The 22,201-nt window shown below is 40.2% G+C and overlaps 1 protein-coding gene across 1 annotated transcript; it reads right to left on the bottom strand.

Annotated features, from left to right (window-relative positions):
- Positions 1-6,237: 6,237 nt before the first annotated feature.
- Positions 6,238-21,254, bottom strand: LOC112638217 (histone-lysine N-methyltransferase SETMAR-like). Its single transcript, XM_025409457.1, has 2 exons — positions 20,880-21,254; positions 6,238-7,118 (listed from the first exon to the last, which is right to left on the bottom strand). Exons 1-2 carry the CDS (start codon positions 21,087-21,089, stop codon positions 6,300-6,302), a joined length of 1,029 nt encoding a protein of 342 aa, XP_025265242.1. The 5' UTR covers positions 21,090-21,254; the 3' UTR covers positions 6,238-6,299.
- Positions 21,255-22,201: the final 947 nt, after the last annotated feature.

Genomic DNA, 22,201 nt, shown 5'->3' on the forward strand with positions numbered 1-22,201 from the left:
AGCCAGCCTAGAGGATCGAAGAACCGTGCGGTATCGGACAGAATGTGCCTCTTACTGAATTCAGTGATATGACGTGCTTGAGAACATGAATCACTGGCTGAATGCCAGTGAAGACCCAGTGTTGCGTGACTCTCGTGTGTCCAAAAGTGCGGTGAGCCGATGAGACGGTGCTCGTATGGAACTCCAGTTAGGATGCTGAGGTTGTTGGCCGCCCATTTCCTAAGCGGGAACCCGCCCGCCATGCAGAGACTGCGTAGTTCCTGTTGCGTTGTGGTGACCTCCGAGATTGTGCTTGCTCCGGTAACGACGTCGTCCACGTAAGTATCGCGGCGCAGCGTGACGTGGAAATCGTAAATTCTCGTCGTCGGCGAGCTGGCGTAGGGTTCGTATGACGAGGAATAGCGCGCACGCCAGGCCATACGTGAACGTTCATAGGCGGTATTCGCTGACGTTCTCGGTGGCACGGTGCCGCCAGAGAATTGGTAATTGCGGTCCTCCTTATGGATGAGAATTTGGCGGTACATCTTTTCGATGTCTGTCACGAAGACGTAGCGATACCATCGCCAACGGAGGAGCACATCGGCGAGAACTGGCAGGAGGTTGGCGCCTGTCATCAGATAGGCGTTTAGAGAGGTGCATGAGCTGTGAGCCGTTGAACACGATCCTGAGCTTTTTCGTGGTGTTTGTTTCTCGCAACATTCCGTGATGCGGTAAGTAACACTAAGCGGTGTCTTCTGGTTTGGATGGAGTGTTAATAATCTCTATGTTGCAGGTACTCTAGCATGAAATTGCGGTAGAAATTGCCGATCCTTTGTGCAGCGGCGCTCCATTGCGTAGAGCAAACGCTCGGCTGGCTGGCGAATCTCGGCGAGAGAAGGCGGTGCTCCAGTGAACGGCAGCCTGACAACGTACCGTCCTGAGCTGGTGCGTGTGTGCTCGCGGGTGAAGAGGTCCTCGCACCTCTTTTTTTCGGGAGTGAGAGCGACGGGAGTGGTGGGCTCTTTTTCTTACTCCTAAAACAGCACCAGGTCAGCTGGTGATCGACCGAGCATTGGTGGATGTTTTGGCTGATCTGGGTCGTGGTCCTGTGATTTCCCGATAGGATCCAGCCAAGTGAAGTCCGCTGCGCGATGGGCTCGTCTTTGTGCTCCTTGCGGAGACCATCCAGAAGAATGGCAGAGTATAGCGTCCGCGCCGAGCAGCAGTTCGATCGGGTCTCGGTCGAGATACTGCGGATCCGTCAGAGAAAGATCGCGGATGTGAGGCCAGATGATGGTGCCTCGAACAATGAATCCCTGATACGTCGAGGGACGCGGAAGGACGTACACCATGACTGGAAGAATCGCTTCTGTCAGCCTCTCCAGAGACGAGGTTCAGAGACAACTTGTCGCGAGTTGCTCCAGAAGCTCCTCCAATTCCGGCGATGACCATCGAGGAGCGGATCCGCAGCAGACGCAAGCGTTATGCTAAAGCCTCAGAGACCAGAGAGACTTCAGATCCCTCGGTCGATTAATACGGGATGTCTTGAGGTCTCCCCAGATGATCCGTGATGGTGACGCGTGCGGTGGCGAGGAGGATCGTCTTGCGGTCTGACTCGAATCGTATGGCGCACAACGAACTTGCTCCGTCGGCTGGTGAGTAAGCGTCGTGTAGTAACGTGGTGTCGTGACTTGCACGTAAAGCAGGTTTTGACAGACTGGCACTTGGCAAGGAAGTGATTGCCGAGACAATTGAAGCACAGCTTGTTTGCTTCCACGAAGTTTTTTTGTCGCTCGCGGTTTTCGCTTTGAATTCCGAGCACTGCATGAGGGAGTGCTTCCCCTTGCATGTGGCACAAGTTGTGGAGTCGGAAGTGCGCTTCACGAAGTGAGATTTCGCGGCGCGGGAAGTTCCTCCGGATTTTGCACGGCGTTGAGCGTAAGGATTTGTTTGGATATGAAATCCATCAGGACGTCATTGCTCGGTGGATCTCGTATGGAGGACTCCCATTGCATCTGGGTTTGCGGATCGAATCGCTCGACGAGTAAGTGATTGAAAAGGTCCATCCCGTGGCAATAAACCTGTCAATGCTCTCTTGAGCGTTGATGGCAGTCGTGACGGCATTGTAAATGCGGCTCAGCTTGTCGGCGGTTGCGGCCTTCATCTTCGGCACGGCGGTGTAAGCGGCGAAGTTGGCGCGAATTAGTTCTCGCTTGTTTTTATAATGAGAACTTAGAATCGACCACGCTCGCTCATAATTGCCCCCGACGATTGGCAATGACCGAATTATTTTTCCGCAGGACCTTGCAGGCTGGTGCGGAGGTAATGGAGCTTTTCCACGTTGGAGATAGACGGATTGTTCCCTATTATGGACTGAAAGATATCGCGGAACGTTGGTCAGTCTCCCTAAGCGCCAGAGAATGTCTGGAGCTTTATCTGCGGCAGCGAAGTCTTAAGCGTGTGCTCCGGTTGAGCCTCGGCCTTGGGCGCGATGGACGACTCGCCCTTGAGTTTATTCGCTTATTCAACCAACATGCTCCGCTGTGTCACGTACGTAGTTTCTGCGATATCAATAAAATCTGCCTTTGCGTATTTACTCTCAAGATACTTGTCTTTCAGTAATGTTACGATGAGATCATGATGGATCTCGAATTTGGTCCACAACGTTTGGTCACAACGAGGATGCGGAAGAGAACTTGGATTGCTTCGGCGATGATGTTCGAGACGTCCATTTTGCGCAGATTGTCCACAGAGCGAGACATTCGCCCGTGGATGTCGTTCTGCGTTTCTAACAACGCCTTCAAATCGGCATTCATGTCTGCTAATTGTTCGTCTGCACAGGTTCGCGCACTGGTCGACACACGATTTACCCACGTACATATTTTTATCTATAACTTTTTCATACGTAAATAAAACGTTTTCATACGTTTATTATAGCTGGGTAACGGTGCCCTTTTTTATTAGTATAAGGTACTTCATTGACAGCGCATTGCCGCACATGCACATAGAGGGAATCCTTAATCGGAACATTGCATACTAGCCAGTAAGCAAAAATCAGGAAGAAAAAGCCAAGTCAAGAGTAATAAAAAGGTGTGGAAACGAAGAAAACCGAGATTAGACTGGATGTGAAAGAAGAAGGAAGTAAAATAAAGGATTAGGAATGGAAATCAAAAAGAATGGGGAAATAAAGAAAGGGAAAAGAGAGGAGGAAGGAAGGAAAGAAGGCAAATTAGGAAAACGGCAAAGGAGCAGGGAGATTTTTGAACAGCAAGACATTTATTTTTTGATAGGTAGATAAAAATCATCCAACAACGAAGTATCACTTTAAATGTTTAAACTATTTTTCTATTGGTAAATGTGCAACATCTCCGAAACTAGCTTTGTTTGTAGGAATGTTCTTGGTCCAAAATTGTCGTATTGTCCCAGTTAAAATTATGTCCCAGCAATCTATGCATCGAAACTACTGAAATCCCATCTTTCCCATCTTAAATTTCACGAAAAGAACTTTTCATATTATTAACACATCCTTCTTGAAAATTCCTATCCTTTACATTTATGCATAGGATTATTTCTTGCAGACTCAAATTTTTTATTTCCAATAGTAACCGTAGCTCACCTCCCTCTTCCTCTCCTTCCCATAATCCATGTTTTTTGTCCCTTTCATTAAAAATATTCCTAAAAGGTTTTACACGACTTTACACAACAATCTTAAGCTAACTTTTTCTATTAATAATAAACTAAACAGGCTTATTCAATTACACAAAGATACACTACTTAAATTTTATCATTCAAACGTTATTTACAAAATTGCCTGTAATGATTGTGACGCTTCTTATGTAAGACAGATGGGCAGACGTTTAATTACTAGACTAAAAGAACACCGTTCAGAAATTAACAAATCGTCTGATAATCTTTCAGTAGTTTCGATGCATAGATTGCTAGGACATAATTTTAACTGAGACCATACGACAATTTTGGACCAAGAACCTTCCTACAAGAAAAGGCTAGTTTCGGAGATGTTGCACATTTGCCAACAAAAAAATAATTTAAACATCCAAAGTGATACTTCGTTGTTGGACGATTCTTATCTACCTATCATTAATAAATGTCTCCCTGTTGAAAAACCTCCTGCTTCTTTGTCGGCTTTCATGCTTTGTTTCCTTCTTTCCCCCTCCTCTTTCCCTTTCATTTTCTCCTCCTTTTTGATTTCCTAATTCTTTATTTTACTTCCTTCTTCTTTCACATCCAATCTAGCCTCGGCTTCTTTGGTTTGCACAGCTTTTCATTACTCTTGACTTGGCTTCTTCTGCCTGATTTTTGCTTATTGGCTAGTATGTACTTCTATTACGTTTGGTAATTTTAATTAATTTTTAACTGGTATATAAGTTTTGTGAGATTTTTGTGTATAAGGTGCTATTCCGATTGTGCTTGCTCTTTGTCCTCTTTCTTTTTTTACAGACTGCCACCTTGCTATCGATTACGTTCAAATTCATTTCATTTGACGTGCTTAAACAGATTGAATATTAGAGAGACCTATTTTTGGATTATAACTTTCAATTTTATCACTACGACTTTTCTATGGACATCTTCAATTTTTTAATTTTTGTTTTTTGGACAGATTCATCGAGGGAAACTCAGACGTCTTCTCTGATTTCATTTATAGTGTATAAGACTTGATATCGAGGTAAGTTGTGCTCTCTTGCAGCATTTTATAGCCATCTATTATGTTTTGTTTGACATTTGATCTAAATTTGCGTTTTCCACCAAATGTAATTTTGACTGTTATTTCATGCGTTCAAATATTTGTAACTGTTGTTAAGGTCCTCATGACCTCCTTTGTTTTAAGTTTAGCGTTTACCTTTATAATTTTGACATTGAAAAAGATCTGTAGAAGATCGAAACGTGTGTTTGTCTTTTAAATGTATTTAAATAATTTTTTGCTCTGATAGACTTTTCCTTATTAAATTACTTTTCAACATTAGTGGCTCTGTCTCTTAGCATTATTAATTCTTAATTGTTATTACGTACCACCATCCTACATCAGGGTCCCAAGCCTTTTCTTATTAAATAAGATTATAATATTTTTTATATGAAAAAGTTGTTTATTCGTGAACTCGCGGGCTTAATGATAGTCGACTGTTGCATCTACAGCCATCTGATTACTATTAACATATATATATATATTTTCGAAAATAATTTCATTTATTTCATTTTTTATTCAAATATTCATTTATTGACATGCCAAGTTCAAAAGTGTAAATGTATCAATTACATATTTAAAGATTTTTATAAATATAATTACTCTAGAAAATATATCCAAATATAAATTTGTAGATAATATTTAATAAATTGAAAGATATTTTACCGCATATTCTAACATATGCAGGGTTTCTGATAATCATGCTATTGATTATGTGTAGGTGCAGGTAGAGTGTGTTAGGTCTCGGCTACAATGAATCGTAAGTCAAATTGATATTTTTTAAATAATTTAAAAAATAATTTAGTGTCACTGGTCAATTTGCTGTCAATTGGTTTACGACTTACGATTTATTGTAGCCAGGAAACCGGAAAGGAAAATCCATTTGTATCCATTTTGTGATCTTTGTATTAATTAAAAAGATATGAATTTAAAAAATCAGTCAATTCTCATAAATACAAGTGCACAAAAATTTAGCTCAACGTTTAGCTCACGTGGTTGCTAGACATACGAAAACTTCAGCATTACATATACCAATATACATAGCCATTGTCATTTGTAGAAAACACCCCAGTTAGCAAGGTCTGTTTTGTCCGATCTTTTTTAATTAATTATTTATTAATTTTGTTATACGAAGATCAAAACAGTAGAGATCAAAAAACTTCCTACTCATTGTCAGTTTAACCTGCTTTATCTGTGTACTGTGAATAAGGCAATTATTATCAGACAATTTGTATAAATAATAATTCAAAATATTTTAAAATCGTGATTTTTAAAAATTTGTCATGCACAGGAATAAATCATATAAATTTTATGTTAATTGTTGAAATTTTTGTAGGATAAAAATGAGAAAGCAACAACAGCGCGAAGTTAATGTTTATGGAGTTGATGTTTCCGAATAAAGTGCCTAAAATGATTATCTGTTACGTTAATAGTTAAAAAAATTATATTGAAAGTTATAAAAATTATGAGTTTATTATATATATATATATATAGAATACTTTTTCCCCAACCCAATATATATATATATATATATATATATATATATATTGGGTTGGGGAAAAAGTTTCTTCGTATTTTATTGCAAAAATGAAACAAATTTTATTCATATTTGAAATGAAGCTTATGAAATTAAATATGTGCCGTTTTGTTCGACCACCTTTTGCCATCTTTGAGGTAAAACCATAATCCCGTCACTGTAGAACTTGTGTGATTTCTGGGCGAAAAACTGTGACAAGTGATTTTCACAGGCCTCTCTTGAAGCCAACTTCGTACCATTAAGAGAGTTCTGTAGAGATCGAAATAAATGGTAGTCTGATGGTGCAAGGTCAGGACTATAAGGTGGGTGCATCAAAACTTCCCAGCCAAGTTCTCTTAATTTTTGACGAGTCGCTATAGATACATGAGGTCTCGTGTTGTCGTGATGAAAGACGACGCCTTTCCTATTGATCAATTCTGGTCGCGTTTTCTCAATTGCCTGGCGTAATCTTTCCAGTTGTTGACAGTAAAGGTTAGAATCAATTGTTTGACCGGACGGCAGCAGCTCGTAGTGAACGATTCCTTTGTAATCCCACCACACACTCAGCATCACTTTTCTTGGCGTCAATTTTGGCTTTGCCACAGTTTGCGGAACTTCATTTCGCTTTGTCCACGATCTTTTTCGTACATTATTGTCATACGTGATCCATTTTTCATCGCCTATTATGAGCCGTTTCAAAAATGGTTCGATGTCGTTTCGTTTTAACAATGATTCGCAGATAGAAAATCGATCCATTAAATTTTTGACTGTTAAATCATGTGGCACCCAAACATCGAGCTTTTTTTTGTATCCAGCTTTCTGCAAATGGTTTAAAACTGTTTTGTGGTCGATGTTCAGTTGCTTACCGATTTCGTGACTGCTAATATGCCGGTCTTGTTCAATTATTTCCATAATTTCATCGACTTTTTCGTGTCTGTGAAGTTGGCATATCATTTATTAGAATCTCATAAATAAACGTTATATTTACTTGCATCCAGAATAGTTCTACAGTTCCTGATAGGTTTCATCAATAGTTCTGTTGATTTACCGTTAAAATCGCGATTTATAGAAATGAGATGCCAACTTCACATTCGACATACTAGCATCTCATCAAATTTCAAATATTTGAGCATCGAACAGTTGTTTCTCGCATAGTTCTGCAATTTAAATAGGTTTGAACAAGAGTTCTACTGATTTAAAATCAAAACCGCAATTTGAGCATATTTTTGAGTATAGAGGTGAGACGCCGATCGATTTATGAGGGTTCGGCTTATTCTAAAACAGTTCTCGTATAGTTCTGGGCATGCACATTGCCTTTCCAAAGAGTTATGATAATTAAAACAAATAGAAATTTTTTAAAACTATTATTTTGCCCGAAAAACGCGTATTTTCGAGTATAGAGGTGAGATGCCTGTCAGTTTTCGAGAGTTCTGGTTATTCTAAAACAGTTCTTGTATAGTTATGGGTTTGCACAACGCCTTTCCAAAGAGTTCTCATGATTACAACGATTAGAAAATTTTTTAAATAATTATTTTCTCTGAAAAGCGCGTATTTTCGAATATAAGGGTGAGATGCCGGTCAATTTTCGAGAGTTCTGGTTATTCTAAAACAGTTCTTGTATAATTATGGGTTTGCAAAACGCCTTTTCAAAGAGTTCTCATGATTACGAAAACTAGAAGTTTTTTTAAATATTTATTTTGCTCGAAAAACACGTATTTTCGAGTAAAAGGGTGAGATGCTGTTCGATTTTTGACAGTTCTGCTTAATGTAAAACAATTCTCGTACAATGTTGGGCATGCATAACGCCTTTGCAAAGAGTTCTCATGATTACAACGATTAGAAAATTTGTTATATAATTATTTTCTCTGAAAAACGCGTATTCTCGAGTATAAGGGTGAGATGCTGTTCGATTTTTGACACTTCTGCTTAATGTAAAACAATTCTCGTATAGTTCTGGGCATGAACGACGCCTTTCCAAAGAGTTCTGATGATTACAAGGATTAGAAAATTTTTTAAATAATTATTTTGCCCGAAAAACGCATATTTTCAAGTATAGAGGTGAGATGCCAGTCAGTTTTCGAGAGTTTTGCTTATTCTGAAACAGTTCTCGTATAACTCTGGGCATGTACATTACCTTTCCAAAGAGTTTTGCTAATTAAAACAATTAGAGATTTTGTTTATAACGTATGGTGTAAGAAGTGTGTGGCTATACACGGGTATTTTACTATACAGGGTGATCCCGAAAAACCTTCTGTCTTTAAAATGACGTATTCCTGACACCATTTTAAGACAATTTTTCCTTTACCAAAATTTGATTTGAAGCGTAGTTTTTAAATTATGAGCAAAAATAGTTAGTGAATCACGCGTACAGAAGGCAGGCAGGAGCCGCGCGTGCCGCGAGCGCGGGCGCAGCTGACCGCCCGATGGGTGATTAACACCGCATGAATCGCTAACTATTGCGTGTAGCAATCAGCTGATTGCAACGTTCGGACGGTCAGCAATCCGAAACAATTTTTCATTATTAAAATAACGTTATTTTAACACGTATTTCTGACGTAATTCTAAGACATTTTCTTTTACTAAAATTTTATTTGAAGCATATTTTTATGTTATAAGATAAAATAGTTAGCGATTCATGCAGTGTTAATCACCCGTCGGGCGGTCAGCTGCGCCCGCGCTCGCGGCACGCCGCGCCGCTCCTGCCTGCCTTCTGTACCCGACGCGTGATTCACTAACTATTTTTGCTCATAATTTAAAAACTACGCTTCAAATCAAATTTTGGTAAAGGAAAAATTGTCTTAAAATGGTGTCAGGAATACGTCATTTTAAAGACAGAAGGTTTTTCGGGATCACCCTGTATACGTACTACGTACGTACTGTTTATGTACGGTACTATGTACGTACACTTTGTTCATTGTATACATACAATTTTAATAATATTTATTAAGGATCATGAGATTTTATCAGTGGCATATACTTATCTCTAACTCAGATTTAGAGTTATCACTTTTTTATAAATGGATAATTATTTCTTATGCGTTGTCCTTATTTTGCATGTAGTTGAATACTCTTACTCTTGGCGTTATCCAGATCCAACGACGAGGACGTGGTAAGAATTGGATCCACTTTTTTTTGTTTTTTGTTTTTTTTGTTTTTTTGTTTTTTTTTTTGTTTTTTTGTTTTTTTTTGTTTTTTCTTATTATACTTTTGTTTTTTCTTTTTATACTTTTGTGAAATAATGTGTTATTTTTTATTGAATGATTATAAATCTTTATTCTAAATATTAATTTTAACAAATAAATCTTATAAAATTTGTTATAATGAAGCCTTGTTATAATGTACACTATCAGATGAGGTTTCACTTCCGTGCTTGACTGCACGCTTTGACGATTTTTGGCTAAATCGTCATACTTGTACCAATATAAACCTAATTTTACGTAAGCTACGTAGTGTCCAGGAAAGTAGTGAACGAGACCAGCTAATCGGTAGGTTGTATTCTTTATTTCAACTGTTTCAGCAATTGATTGTAGAGCGTGGATAAAACCTTCGTTTCTGATGTTGTAATTATTGTCAGTTAAAACTGTGGTATCAATTATTATGTGTGGTCCATATTTTACTTCGTCATCGATGATTCTATGGCACTTTCGACATAAACGTTGTGATGTACGACCCTCATCTATAGCCTTTTGCATAAAACTGAATCCTTCGCACAATAATACATCAACATTAATGCTAAGCGTAACATTTTCTATTTCTAGGCGATATCCGCATGAGCAGATGACTCTCGTTTTATGACTGGGAACATCGACAAATAGATGTTCCGCTAAGTGTGTTGCATTGCAATTTGTATCTAAGCGTCTTATTGTCCTCGTAAATTGTTCAATATTAAATATTGATAATGTAGACAGTATTTCAGCTCTTTCTTTGTAACTGGCCATCGTTAATCGTTGCTTATCTTGAACAAGGCTCCGAGCAAGCATTATTGTGCGATTGACAGTATGCTTCAGTTTTTCTGAATAAATTGCATTTGAAGCGATTGCACTTATAATAACATGCAATATTGAATCGAATGCACATGTATTTTTCACGTTTAGCAAATATTTTCCCATATTTACAGGAGAGCAAAAATTACCATTTTTAAAGTTCGGAAGCTTACAAAACTTGACATTTTTAATATATTTCCATTCCGGACATTTGTCCAACTTTGTGGGCTTACGTCTTTTTACAGCCGAACATTTAATGGAATCAGCTGATTTCTTAAGGGAATGTATTTTCGGATCAGGTTTTACTTTATTTTCATATTCCTTAGATTCTGGCCAGGATTCTTTGGCAGCTTTTCCGCGCCAGTTCTCGCATATGTTCCAATTATCACATTCATCGAGAGTGCTTGATAGAATATCTTTATCTTCAAACGAATCTATCGATGAATCATGTGGTATTTTTAACAAATTTTTATTTCATTTTTTTTTACAATTTTGGGGCGCCAAGCTATTCTTGGCGAAGACTTAGTAAATCGCAAATTCCCTAGTCTTTCTCCTCTACTATTAAATGGTTCAGTCTGAGTTCCCCTAGAACGTTTATTGGATGAACGAGGTGTTCTCGGAGGAGAGGAACAAGGCGTTGCCGGGATCGGAGAAAATGTTCTTGCTGTTATATCTATCGGGATGAGTCTCCAAGGAAGGAATTGGATAATCTTTCGAGGATCGGTTGGCATCTGGAAGGTCTCGAGGATCCCGATGATCTGGAAGGTCTCGGGGATCTGGAAGATCTCGAAGATCCCGAAGATCTGGAAGGTCTCTGTGTTCTGGTAGATCTCGAGGATTCAGGGGATCAGGAAGGTCTCGGTGTTCTCGAGGATGCCGAGAATTCGGAAGGTCTCGGTGAACTTGAAGATTCCGAGGATCTGGAAGGTCTCGGTGATCTCGAGGATTCCGAGGATCTGGAAGGTCTCGGTGATCTCGAAGGTTCCGAGGATCTGGAAGGTCTCGGTGATCTGGGAGATCTCGAGGATTCCGAGGATCTGGAAGGTCTCGGTGATCTGGGAGATCTCGAGGATTCCGAGGATCTGGAAGGTCTCGGTGATCTGGGAGATCTCGAGGATTCCGAGGATCTGGAAGGTCTCGGTAATCTGGGAGATCTCGAGGATTCCGAGGATCTGGAAGGTCTCGGTGATCTGGAAGATCTCGAGGATCCCGAAGATCTAGATGGTCTCGGTGATAAGGTATACCACAAGGGTTTTCAAAAAGGACAAAAGGAAAACTCACTGAGTAGCTAGAAGCTATTTCAGCGAGGTTACAAGTTGGTTGGAAAGTCGTTGACCGCATCTTCCTTTATATACTTTCTAATGTTTTTCAATAGCGAGAAAATTATCTTATCTGTCGCGCCCTTCAGCGGCATAAATTAAAATTGAGATTAATTATTTATTGAGATTGCGCCAACTTCATTACGCTGGTCAGCGCTTCCCGAGATCGCGCTCGGTGTGGCGAGCGTCAGGGACGCCACACGACCCCCTCCGCTGTATATTAGTTAGGGATTTGAAAACGGACCGGTGGTTTGGAAGTCCGACCGCTGCGCGTCCGAAGTTTTTCCGGTTGCGGTTTATCTGTTATTTTCTGTTGATTTGTTAAAATATCATCTTCTTCAAGGATGTAAGCTGGTTTAACTCTATCTATGGACACATTGATATTCTTGCCGTTTTTGTTGATCGTGATAACTTTTTCGTTTCTTTTTAGTACTTTATAAGGCCCTTCATACGGAGATCGAAGGCCTCCCCCAAGTGTCTCGTTACGCACAAAAACATGTGTTGTTGTTCTCATATCTTTGAAAATAAAGGTAGGTGTTCCTCCGTGTCTTTTGATTTCTTGAGGTTTTAATTTTTGTATATTTTTTTTAAGTTCTTCCAAAATTTCCCCTTGGTTCTCTTCAAGAACTTCAGGAGTATTTTTTTGTAAGAATTGGCCTGGCAATTTGATTGGCTCTCCATAAACCATTTCTGCTGTTGTTGCTTGCAGATCCTCTTTCCATGCTGCTCTAATTCCCATTAATATTACAGGCAAAATTTCAACCCAATTTTCTGTTTGATGACATTTAATAGCTGTTTTAAGTTGTCTATGGAAACGTTCTACTAAACCGTTTGCTGCTGGGTGGTATGCTGTGGTCCTAAGATGCGTGGAGCCGGTTATTTGCATCAAACGTTTGAATAATTCTGCTTCAAACTGTCGGCCTTGGTCAGTAGTTATTCGTAACGGTATGCCAAATCTTGCCATCCAGTTTGAAAAAATGACTGTTGCTATAGTGTTTGCTGAAATGTCTGGAAGTGGTATCGCTTCAGGCCATCTTGTAAATCTGTCTATTATTGTAAGGCAGTATTGATGTCCTTTGGAGGATGGCATAGGTCCAATGATATCGACGTGAATGTGTTCGAAACGTCTTGAAGGAACTTGGAAATTTCCGATTGGTGCTTTATTATGCCTGGTAATTTTTGCTTTTTGGCATTGAAGACAGGCTTGCGCCCATTTGCGGCAATCGCGTTGAACTCCTGGCCAAACGAAACGTTGCATTATTAGTTTTGCAGTTGCTTTGATCCCAGGGTGTGAAAGACCATGCAACGATTCGAAAACTTTCCTTCGGAATGGTTTAGTTACAAATGGACGTGAGAATTTTGATTCTTCATCACAAAATAGCGTGATCTCTGTTCCTGGGATTGATACTTTTTTTAATTTTAGAGTTCCACTCCCATGCAGAAGTTCCAGGAGTTCTGCATCGTCCTCTTGTGATTTAGCTAGCTCTTCGAAGTTTATCGCGTTATGAATGCTTTCCACTCTTGATAGGATGTCTGCTGTTATGTTTTCTTTCCCGGAAATGTGTTGAATATTCGTGGAAAATTGCCCAATAAATTCTAAATGGCGTGCTTGACGTGGAGAACTACGGAGCGGATCTTTGTTAAAAGCGTATATGAGAGGTTTGTGGTCCGTATAAATTGTAAAATTTTGTCCTTCTAGGAGATGCCGGTAGTGTTTAACTGCTAAATAAATCGCTAATAGCTCCCTGTCGTAAGGACTGTATTTTCGTTGTGCTGGACTAAATTTTTTACTCATGAAAGCCAGAGGTTGCCAATCTTTTCCGATTCTTTGTTGTATTACTGCTCCCATAGCGTTATCGGAGGCATCAGTAGTTAGAGCTAACTCAGCCTGAGGGTCCGGATGAGCTAAGAGTGTAGCTCGGGATAAACTCTTTTTTGTTTTTTCGAAAGCTTGTTCTAAATCTTGAGTCCATATAATGGGTGCTTTCTTTTTTTTAAAAGTGCCAGATAGTGTTTCATTTAACTTGGCTTGGTCCTCAGCTGCCCCAGGAATGAATCTTCTGTAGAAGTTTATCATTCCTAGGAATTGACGCATTTCTTTAACTGTCTTGGGTTTTGGGAAATTTTCAATCGCCTTCACTTTTTCAGGAAGAGGTTTGGTTCCTTCTGCTGTAACCAAATATCCTAAGAACTTTACTTGGTTTTCCCCGAAAATGCATTTTGTTTGATTTATAATTAGGCCGTATTTGTCTAAACGCTGGAATACTTCCCGTAGATGTGTTTCATGTTCTTCTTCTGATTTAGATGCCACGAGGATATCGTCAATATATGTATAGCAAAAATCTAGTCCATGCAAGACTTCGTTAATGAAACGCTGGAATGTTTGAGCTGCGTTGCGTAATCCAAAAGGCATATATTTGTATTCAAAAAGGCCGAAAGGAGTTGCAATTGCCGTTTTGGGAATATCTTCTTCATATACAGGTATTTGATTGTATGCTCTAACCAAGTCTAAGGTTGAAAATACTCTTTTGCCTTCTAACGTCTGCGTGAAATCTTCTATGTGAGGTATTGGGTATCTGTCTGGTACGGTTCTTGCGTTTAATTTTCTATAATCTCCGCAAGGTCGCCAAGAATTTTCTTTTTTGGGTGCCATATGGAGAGGAGAGGCCCACGGGCTTTTTGAAGGTTGAATTATCCCTTCGTTCAGTAAAAGATCGAACTCAGCTTTGGCTGCTTTTAATTTGTCGGGAGCTAAACGGCGAGGGCGGCATCCTTCTGGTGGACCTGCTGTGGTTTTGATGTAGTGGACTGTTGAGTGTCGGGTTTCTTTTCTGACTCCGCCTAATTTAGTTATGTCGGGAAATTCCGCGAGAAGGTTACGGTATTTTATCCGTTTTGGTAAAATTTTGATGGAGCTGATGTTCCCCTTCTCGCCAACGGGTTTAAGTTTTTGTGTAAAAAGTCCTGTTTTCCCGTCGATTAGTCGTCCTTTTTGTAAGTCTGGAAGCAGGTGGTAAAAAGATAGAAAATCAGCGCCGATGAGTGGTTGTGTGACATCTGCTATGATAAACCGCCAAAGGAATGTTCTTCTTAGTCCGAAATTTGGTTCCAGCGTTATTTGTCCAAAGGTGTGTATAATCGTTCCATTAGCTGCGTAAAGTTGATATGCGCTTGACCAAAGCGGACCTTGGACTAATTTGCGAGGATAGACGCTGACATCTGATCCCGTGTCTATTAGGTATGGGATTTTGGTTTTGATATCTGTGATTATGAGGCGGCAAGTATGAGGATTCGAGTCATTTGCCGCCATTAATGACTCTCCTCTTCGTTTTCCTTTTTGAATTTGCAAGGTTGTTGGCATTTATTTGCTTTGCTTCCGAAACGCCGATGGTAGTAGCAAATTTCTTCGTTCTCTTGATTTGTTCGACTCTGAGATCTACTTTGTGATCGCCTTCTAGGCGACCAATTTTTGGATCGACTTCTTGATCGATAAAATTGCCTGTTATTTAATTTTGCAATTTGTTCCGTTAGTTTTTTTATTTGGTCCTCCAAAGTTTGTTTCTCAGTGGTGCTGTTTGTAGTGGCTGCTACAGCTCGGCTAGTTACTTCAGCTATTCGGTCGGCTTGTTCAGCAACTTCTTCCAGTCTGTCTTCAGTCCTTGTCGTGAGTATGACTTGCATTTGTGAGGGCAGTCGTCCTATCCATAAAGTGCGGAGGAGTTGTTCTGGCACATTTGATCCGGCGAGTGTTCGTAAATGCCGTAAGAACTGCGACGGTTTTCTATCGCCAAGTTCTTCGTGTTCTAGTAACTGGCGGGTCCGTTGTTCTTGAGTAATCGTTAGTCGTTGTATTAGTGCTTTTTTTATTGCTTCATACTTTCCGGCTTCCGGGGGTTGCGTGATTATGTCTCTCACTTCCCGAGCGTACTTGGTCTCAATGTGTGCTATTACGTATAAATACTTTGTTGCGTCTTGCGTTATTCCTCCAAGTGCAAATTGCCCTTCAAGTTGAGCGAACCAGAGTTCTGGTTCCTCTGGCCAGAAAGGAGGTGCCTTTATTGCAAGGCGGCCAATATGTTGGTTATCTCCGTCCATATCGGGGTCACCAATTTGTGGTATTTTTAACAAATTTTTATTTCATTTTTTTTTACAATTTTGGGGCGCCAAGCTATTCTTGGCGAAGACTTAGTAAATCGCAAATTCCCTAGTCTTTCTCCTCTACTATTAAATGGTTCAGTCTGAGTTCCCCTAGAACGTTTATTGGATGAACGAGGTGTTCTCGGAGGAGAGGAACAAGGCGTTGCCGGGATCGGAGAAAATGTTCTTGCTGTTATATCTATCGGGATGAGTCTCCAAGGAAGGAATTGGATAATCTTTCGAGGATCGGTTGGCATCTGGAAGGTCTCGAGGATCCCGATGATCTGGAAGGTCTCGGGGATCTGGAAGATCTCGAAGATCCCGAAGATCTGGAAGGTCTCTGTGTTCTGGTAGATCTCGAGGATTCAGGGGATCAGGAAGGTCTCGGTGTTCTCGAGGATGCCGAGAATTCGGAAGGTCTCGGTGAACTTGAAGATTCCGAGGATCTGGAAGGTCTCAGTGATCTCGAGGATTCCGAGGATCTGGAAGGTCTCGGTGATCTCGAAGGTTCCGAGGATCTGGAAGGTCTCGGTGATCTGGGAGATCTCGAGGATTCCGAGGATCTGGAAGGTCTCGGTGATCTGGGAGATCTCGAGGATTCCGAGGATCTGGAAGGTCTCGGTGATCTGGGAGATCTCGAGGATTCCGAGGATCTGGAAGGTCTCGGTAATCTGGGAGATCTCGAGGATTCCGAGGATCTGGAAGGTCTCGGTGATCTGGAAGATCTCGAGGATCCCGAAGATCTAGATGGTCTCGGTGATAAGGTATACCACAAGGGTTTTCAAAAAGGACAAAAGGAAAACTCACTGAGTAGCTAGAAGCTATTTCAGCGAGGTTACAAGTTGGTTGGAAAGTCGTTGACCGCATCTTCCTTTATATACTTTCTAATGTTTTTCAATAGCGAGAAAATTATCTTATCTGTCGCGCCCTTCAGCGGCATAAATTAAAATTGAGATTAATTATTTATTGAGATTGCGCCAACTTCATTACGCTGGTCAGCGCTTCCCGAGATCGCGCTCGGTGTGGCGAGCGTCAGGGACGCCACAAATCATTTTTATGTCTATAATCCATTTGTAGAATTTGATCGTTTTGGCTATCTGTGCCAATTTTGCCATCGACTTCTATTGATGCAAGTCCCTCATACTCTCCTATCATTTGCTGATCGCAAAAAGGAAGCGTTTCGAAGTCCTGTGTATGAGACTCGCTCAAAACACTAGATTGTATAATTGAGTTGTCATTAGACTCTATACTCGTGTCTTTTAAGGAGAACTTGTCGTATTTAGTGTGACTTATGGACATGTCATTATTTTTAGAAGGATCCACGTAATTAGGAATCGTCACATCGCGGGGATTTGAGGCTAATTTTATTTTTCCGTCGAGATGATTTAAATGTTGTAATACAAACAAATCAATCCGCATTGGAAGTTGATTTGCAAATGAACGATTCTTCAGATCATTAAACTCTGCCTCGACTGATGAAGACGTTGCTATTTTTGGACCTGTTCCAAAATGTGATCGCATTATTCCAGTCCAAAGTGGAATAAACGGCACCAATTGTTTTGTCAGACGAAGAGCGAAGGCCGGATTATAGCATCCGTTTGGACGATTTCCTTCCATGCATGTTTTTGCAATTCTTTCAGCAGAACTGTATAAATTGTCAGCCCACTGCTTCCAGTTCACGCTGTCTATACATGCGTCCTCTGAGAGGACTTCTTTATTATCCTCATCCGTTATCCTGGGTTCTGCATCATCCTTTACCCCAGAGAAATCAAAATTATCTCCTTCGATAGCTTTGTCAAGTACTTGCATGCGTATTTCTGACTGCAACGGTAAATCATCTTTCCCATTTCCGATAAACTCACTTAAGCATACTATCAGGACTGATTCGAGAAAATAAGCTACATTCATAAAATCACTCATTTGATAAGCTTGTGCAATACACCGTAAGTATAATTGTCGTCCTGCATTACCTGTCGACTTAATACAACTCCATCGTGATACCATGGCAAATATGTGACTTACATCTAGTCGAATGTATGTTGTCGGTATATTTGTAGGAATCTGTTTAATAGCTGCATAGCATCTTTCTAAGTAGTCGGCTAAACTGCTGCAACTACCTAAGATTTCTGCTACAGCATTAACCAATGCTCGTCCAAAATCGCATACAACGATAGGAGGACGGGGTAAACGTTTCGACAGAATAATGCGAAGAAAGTTAGCGATTTGAAATGACCGTTGGTCACTGGTTACCATTTGAAACACCGGTACACTGCCCTCATTGGTAACTATCATGCATTGAAAAAGAAAAATATGAGGGTCATCTTTGTGATCATTTTTTGCAATACTTCCGGTAGCATCAATCGTCATAATGGCATTTGGATTGTTTTTGCACCGAGCAGTATAGATCTGTTCTTGCTCTGGTGTCCAATATATGCAATGAAATTTCAGCAGACCGATATTATGTATAACCCCCGCATGATCTCCAACTGTTGACTCTTTCAACAAGTTGAGAGGACGAAGCGCAAACTCCAGCCCATACATTTTCAACAATTGTTGCTCCTTTGCCTTACAGAGAACGTTATCTTTTGTGATTATCGACGGATTTTTTCCTCCAAAATCTTTGTATTTTCTCGCCATTTCTCGCCTAATAACGACAGCACCCTTTTTTTGATCGATCATTTGAGTAGCAATCTTTTCTCGACGTTTCCCTCTCAGTTGTCTTACTTTAATATTAGTATGCTTATCAGGTTGGATACCGTCTATTCTGCATGAGAAAATTACGTCAACGTCTTTCATCGGGGCTTTCTCTAATCGACCGGTTATTTGGGCTTTGCACTCTGTACAATAACCAGTGAATGTCGAATAGTTGGCTGCAGTCGCAGACGGAGTTGTTATGTTGTTTTTAAACGCAAAAACACAATCCGTTGTTTTATGTTGCAAGCATATTTTTTCGGCTATGACATCAGCCCATCCTTCTTGAAATTTCCAGTACACTCTACCAGAAGAAATCATTTTTTTTCGGGGCAATAGCTTGCCAATTTTGTGAAGATAAAACTAATTTAATTTTTTTAGCGAAATGATTATCCGATGCAATGTGACTTTCATCAGATAAATTAGTATCCAAAGAAAAATCACTAATATTGATTACTTTGGTTCCCTTTGTGTCAATATTATATGTTCTTGCGACAAGGGTTCTAAATCCGTTACGATCCTCATTTACAATCGTGTAAATATGACGTGGTTCTATATGCGAGCCACACAATGCCATGCGGTTGGCAATGCGAATAAACGTTTGATGTGACGGAGGTAATATTTTCCCATTGTTATCAAGTGTTCGGCAATCGCTTTGGAGCAAAATGTTTTGCAGTTTTTCCTTGTCATATGGCATTGTTATCGGCATAAAATTTTTCAAATATTATATGTTAATATTATAATATTATATGTTAATATTATAATATTATATGTTAATATTATAATATTATATGTTAATATTATAATATTATATGTTAATATTATAATATTATATGTTAATATTATAATAAATATTATATGTAAATATTATATTATAAGTATTCCTAAGATTAAGCTGTAATGTAAATGCATACGTCCAATCAATACTTTTGTACCATTATATTTAAAAAATACAAAAACAAAATCATCAAAGCTGTGGATTCCAGAGCTTGAAAATTATTGAAGGCGCTAAACGCGTGGTGAGGCTAACATCGAGATCTGCTGTACGGACAATGCGTAACGCGGCTGCCGGAGATCAAGAGTATGGTGATTTCCAGGGACCGGACCAGGAGAGGGGGAAACGTCCCCTCCATGCCGCCGGGCTCTCAAGCAGTCCCCACTTCGCGTCAGCCGGCCGCGCGACGCGCGCCCAGAACTGCGTGCGGAATTGTCTTACATTAAGCAGTACTGTCCAAAATCGAACAGCAACAGCATCTCATACTCGATACTCGAAAATACGCGTTTTTCGAACAAAATAATTATTTAAAAAATTTTCGATTCCTTGTAATCATCAAAACTCTTTGGAAAGGCGTTGTGCATGCCCAAAACTATACGATAATTGTTTTAGAATAAGCAGAACTCTCGAAAACTGACCGGCATCTCACTCTTAAATTCGAAAATACGCGCTTTTCAGAGAAAATAATTATTTAAAAAATTTTCTAATCGTTGTAATCATGAGAACTCTTTGGAAAGGCGTCATTCATGCCCAGAACTATACGAGAATTGTTTTACATTAAGCAGAAGTGTCAAAAATCAAACAGCATCTCACCCTTATACTCGAGAATACGCGTTTTTCAGAGAAAATAATTATATAACAAATTTTCTAATCGTTGTAATCATGAGAACTCTTTGCAAAGGCGTTATGCATGCCCAACATTGTACGAGAATTGTTTTACATTAAGCAGAACTGTCAAAAATCGAACAGCATCTCACCCTTTTACTCGAAAATACGTGTTTTTCGAGCAAAATAAATATTTAAAAAAATTTCTAGTTCTCGTAATCATGAGAACTCTTTGAAAAGGCGTTTTGCAAACCCATAATTATACAAGAACTGTTTTAGAATAACCAGAACTCTCGAAAATTGACCGGCATCTCACCCTTATATTCGAAAATACGCGCTTTTCAGAGAAAATAATTATTTAAAAAATTTTCTAATCGTTGTAATCATGAGAACTCTTTGGAAAGGCGTTGTGCAAACCCATAACTATACAAGAACTGTTTTAGAATAACCAGAACTCTCGAAAACTGACAGGCATCTCACCTCTATACTCGAAAATACGCGTTTTTCGGGCAAAATAATAGTTTTAAAAAATTTCTATTTGTTTTAATTATCATAACTCTTTGGAAAGGCAATGTGCATGCCCACAACTATACGAGAACTGTTTTAGAATAAGCCGAACCCTCATAAATCGATCGGCGTCTCACCTCTATACTCAAAAATATGCTCAAATTGCGGTTTTGATTTTAAATCAGTAGAACTCTTGTCCAAACCTATTTAAATTGCAGAACTATGCGAGAAACAACTGTTCGATGCTCAAATATTTGAAATTTGATGAGATGCTAGTATGTCGAATGTGAAGTTGGCATCTCATTTCTATAAATCGCGATTTTAACGGTAAATCAACAGAACTATTGATGAAACCTATCAGGAACTGTAGAACTATTCTGGATGCAAGTAAATATAACGTTTATTTATGAGATTCTAATAAATGATATGCCAACTTCACAGACACGACTTTTTCAGTGATCGGTCGACCAGAGCGAGGTGCATCTTTGACGTTAAAATTTCCAGATTGAAAACGCTTGAACCAGCTTTGTGCAACACGTATTGATACAGCATCATGTCCATAAACATCACAAATTTTTTTAGCTGCCTGAGTTGCATTCTTCCCTTTTTTAAAATAAAATTTTAAAATGTATCGAATTTCTTCTTTCTCTTCACTCATTTTCAAGATGCAATAACTTTTAACTGAATAGATAAATATCACTACTTTTTTGCTACTTTTTCTTTATGATATGTCACCTTTCAAACGCACACAAAGTATTGACAGATCCGATTAATATTATCAAGGTTATGCGATTCTAATTCTATCTGCCGGAAAATACGAAGAAACTTTTTCCCCAACCCAATATATATAATAAACACTGGGTGTAGGCCGAGTCGGCCTTACGAAAAACCGCCGAGACCACTGCCGAAAACCGCAGCCGAGCCGCCACCGGAGGAGATCCTGCGACCGATGGGACCCTTGACAGCTCCACCAGTCAAGGTAGAGATCGAACCCGGCTTGATTGTGGAGGTACCGCACTTCGCGGTACATGTCAGCCGGCGATATAAACCGAGGACTCCGCAGGGACGATGGATACTCCGTTTTTCCGGGGACGGAAAACTGCGCTACAAGCGCAAAATAAACTAGAATCCGTCCACTTCAACCGAGAGCCAGACGTCCGACCGACCGACCAACCGTCCGATCCACCGCTCCGCAGATCGAGCGTCTAGTGTGCCTCAAATTCAGACACAAATCTAAGGGGGGGAGTGATGTAACGATGCACCCCGTGCACCCCCTTAGATGTAATATATTCCCGGCATGCGATCCGCCGGAAGCTGCCGCCCGGCAGAACATCCGCCGGGCAGAGGCAGGGGCGCGGTGCGCCCACATTTTTAAATTGTTAAAAACAACCCGAATACCACCGAGCGTTGCCGACGGGCCTCGATTCGGACCGGCGAAAAAAACCCGCGCTCGGCGCGCACCCCGAACCCTTCCGAGCGGGCCTCCGACCGTACCGCTTCCCGTAATCCGTTCAGAAAGGGTAATACCGCCGCGCGCCGGCGCGGGCAATTAGGCCGGTATAAAAAGGGCCTGTTCGGTGTAATAAGTACCTTTTTCCGATCCGCTCTCATCAAGAGTAGCCGCTCCGAAACCTAGACCGCTCCGAAAATTAAATCTCGCTTTTGAAAAAAAGAGGTAGAGTGAAAGCCAAGATCACTCCGTCCGATCTTGATAAAACCGACCGAAAAACAAGGAATCAGAGAGAACTCCGATTCCGTCGAGAGATCTTG

This window comes from Camponotus floridanus, unplaced genomic scaffold (genome assembly GCF_003227725.1).
Source record: "Camponotus floridanus strain SB8 unplaced genomic scaffold, Cflo_v7.5 scaffold266, whole genome shotgun sequence".
In the NCBI taxonomy this organism is placed as follows: domain Eukaryota; kingdom Metazoa; phylum Arthropoda; class Insecta; order Hymenoptera; family Formicidae; genus Camponotus; species Camponotus floridanus.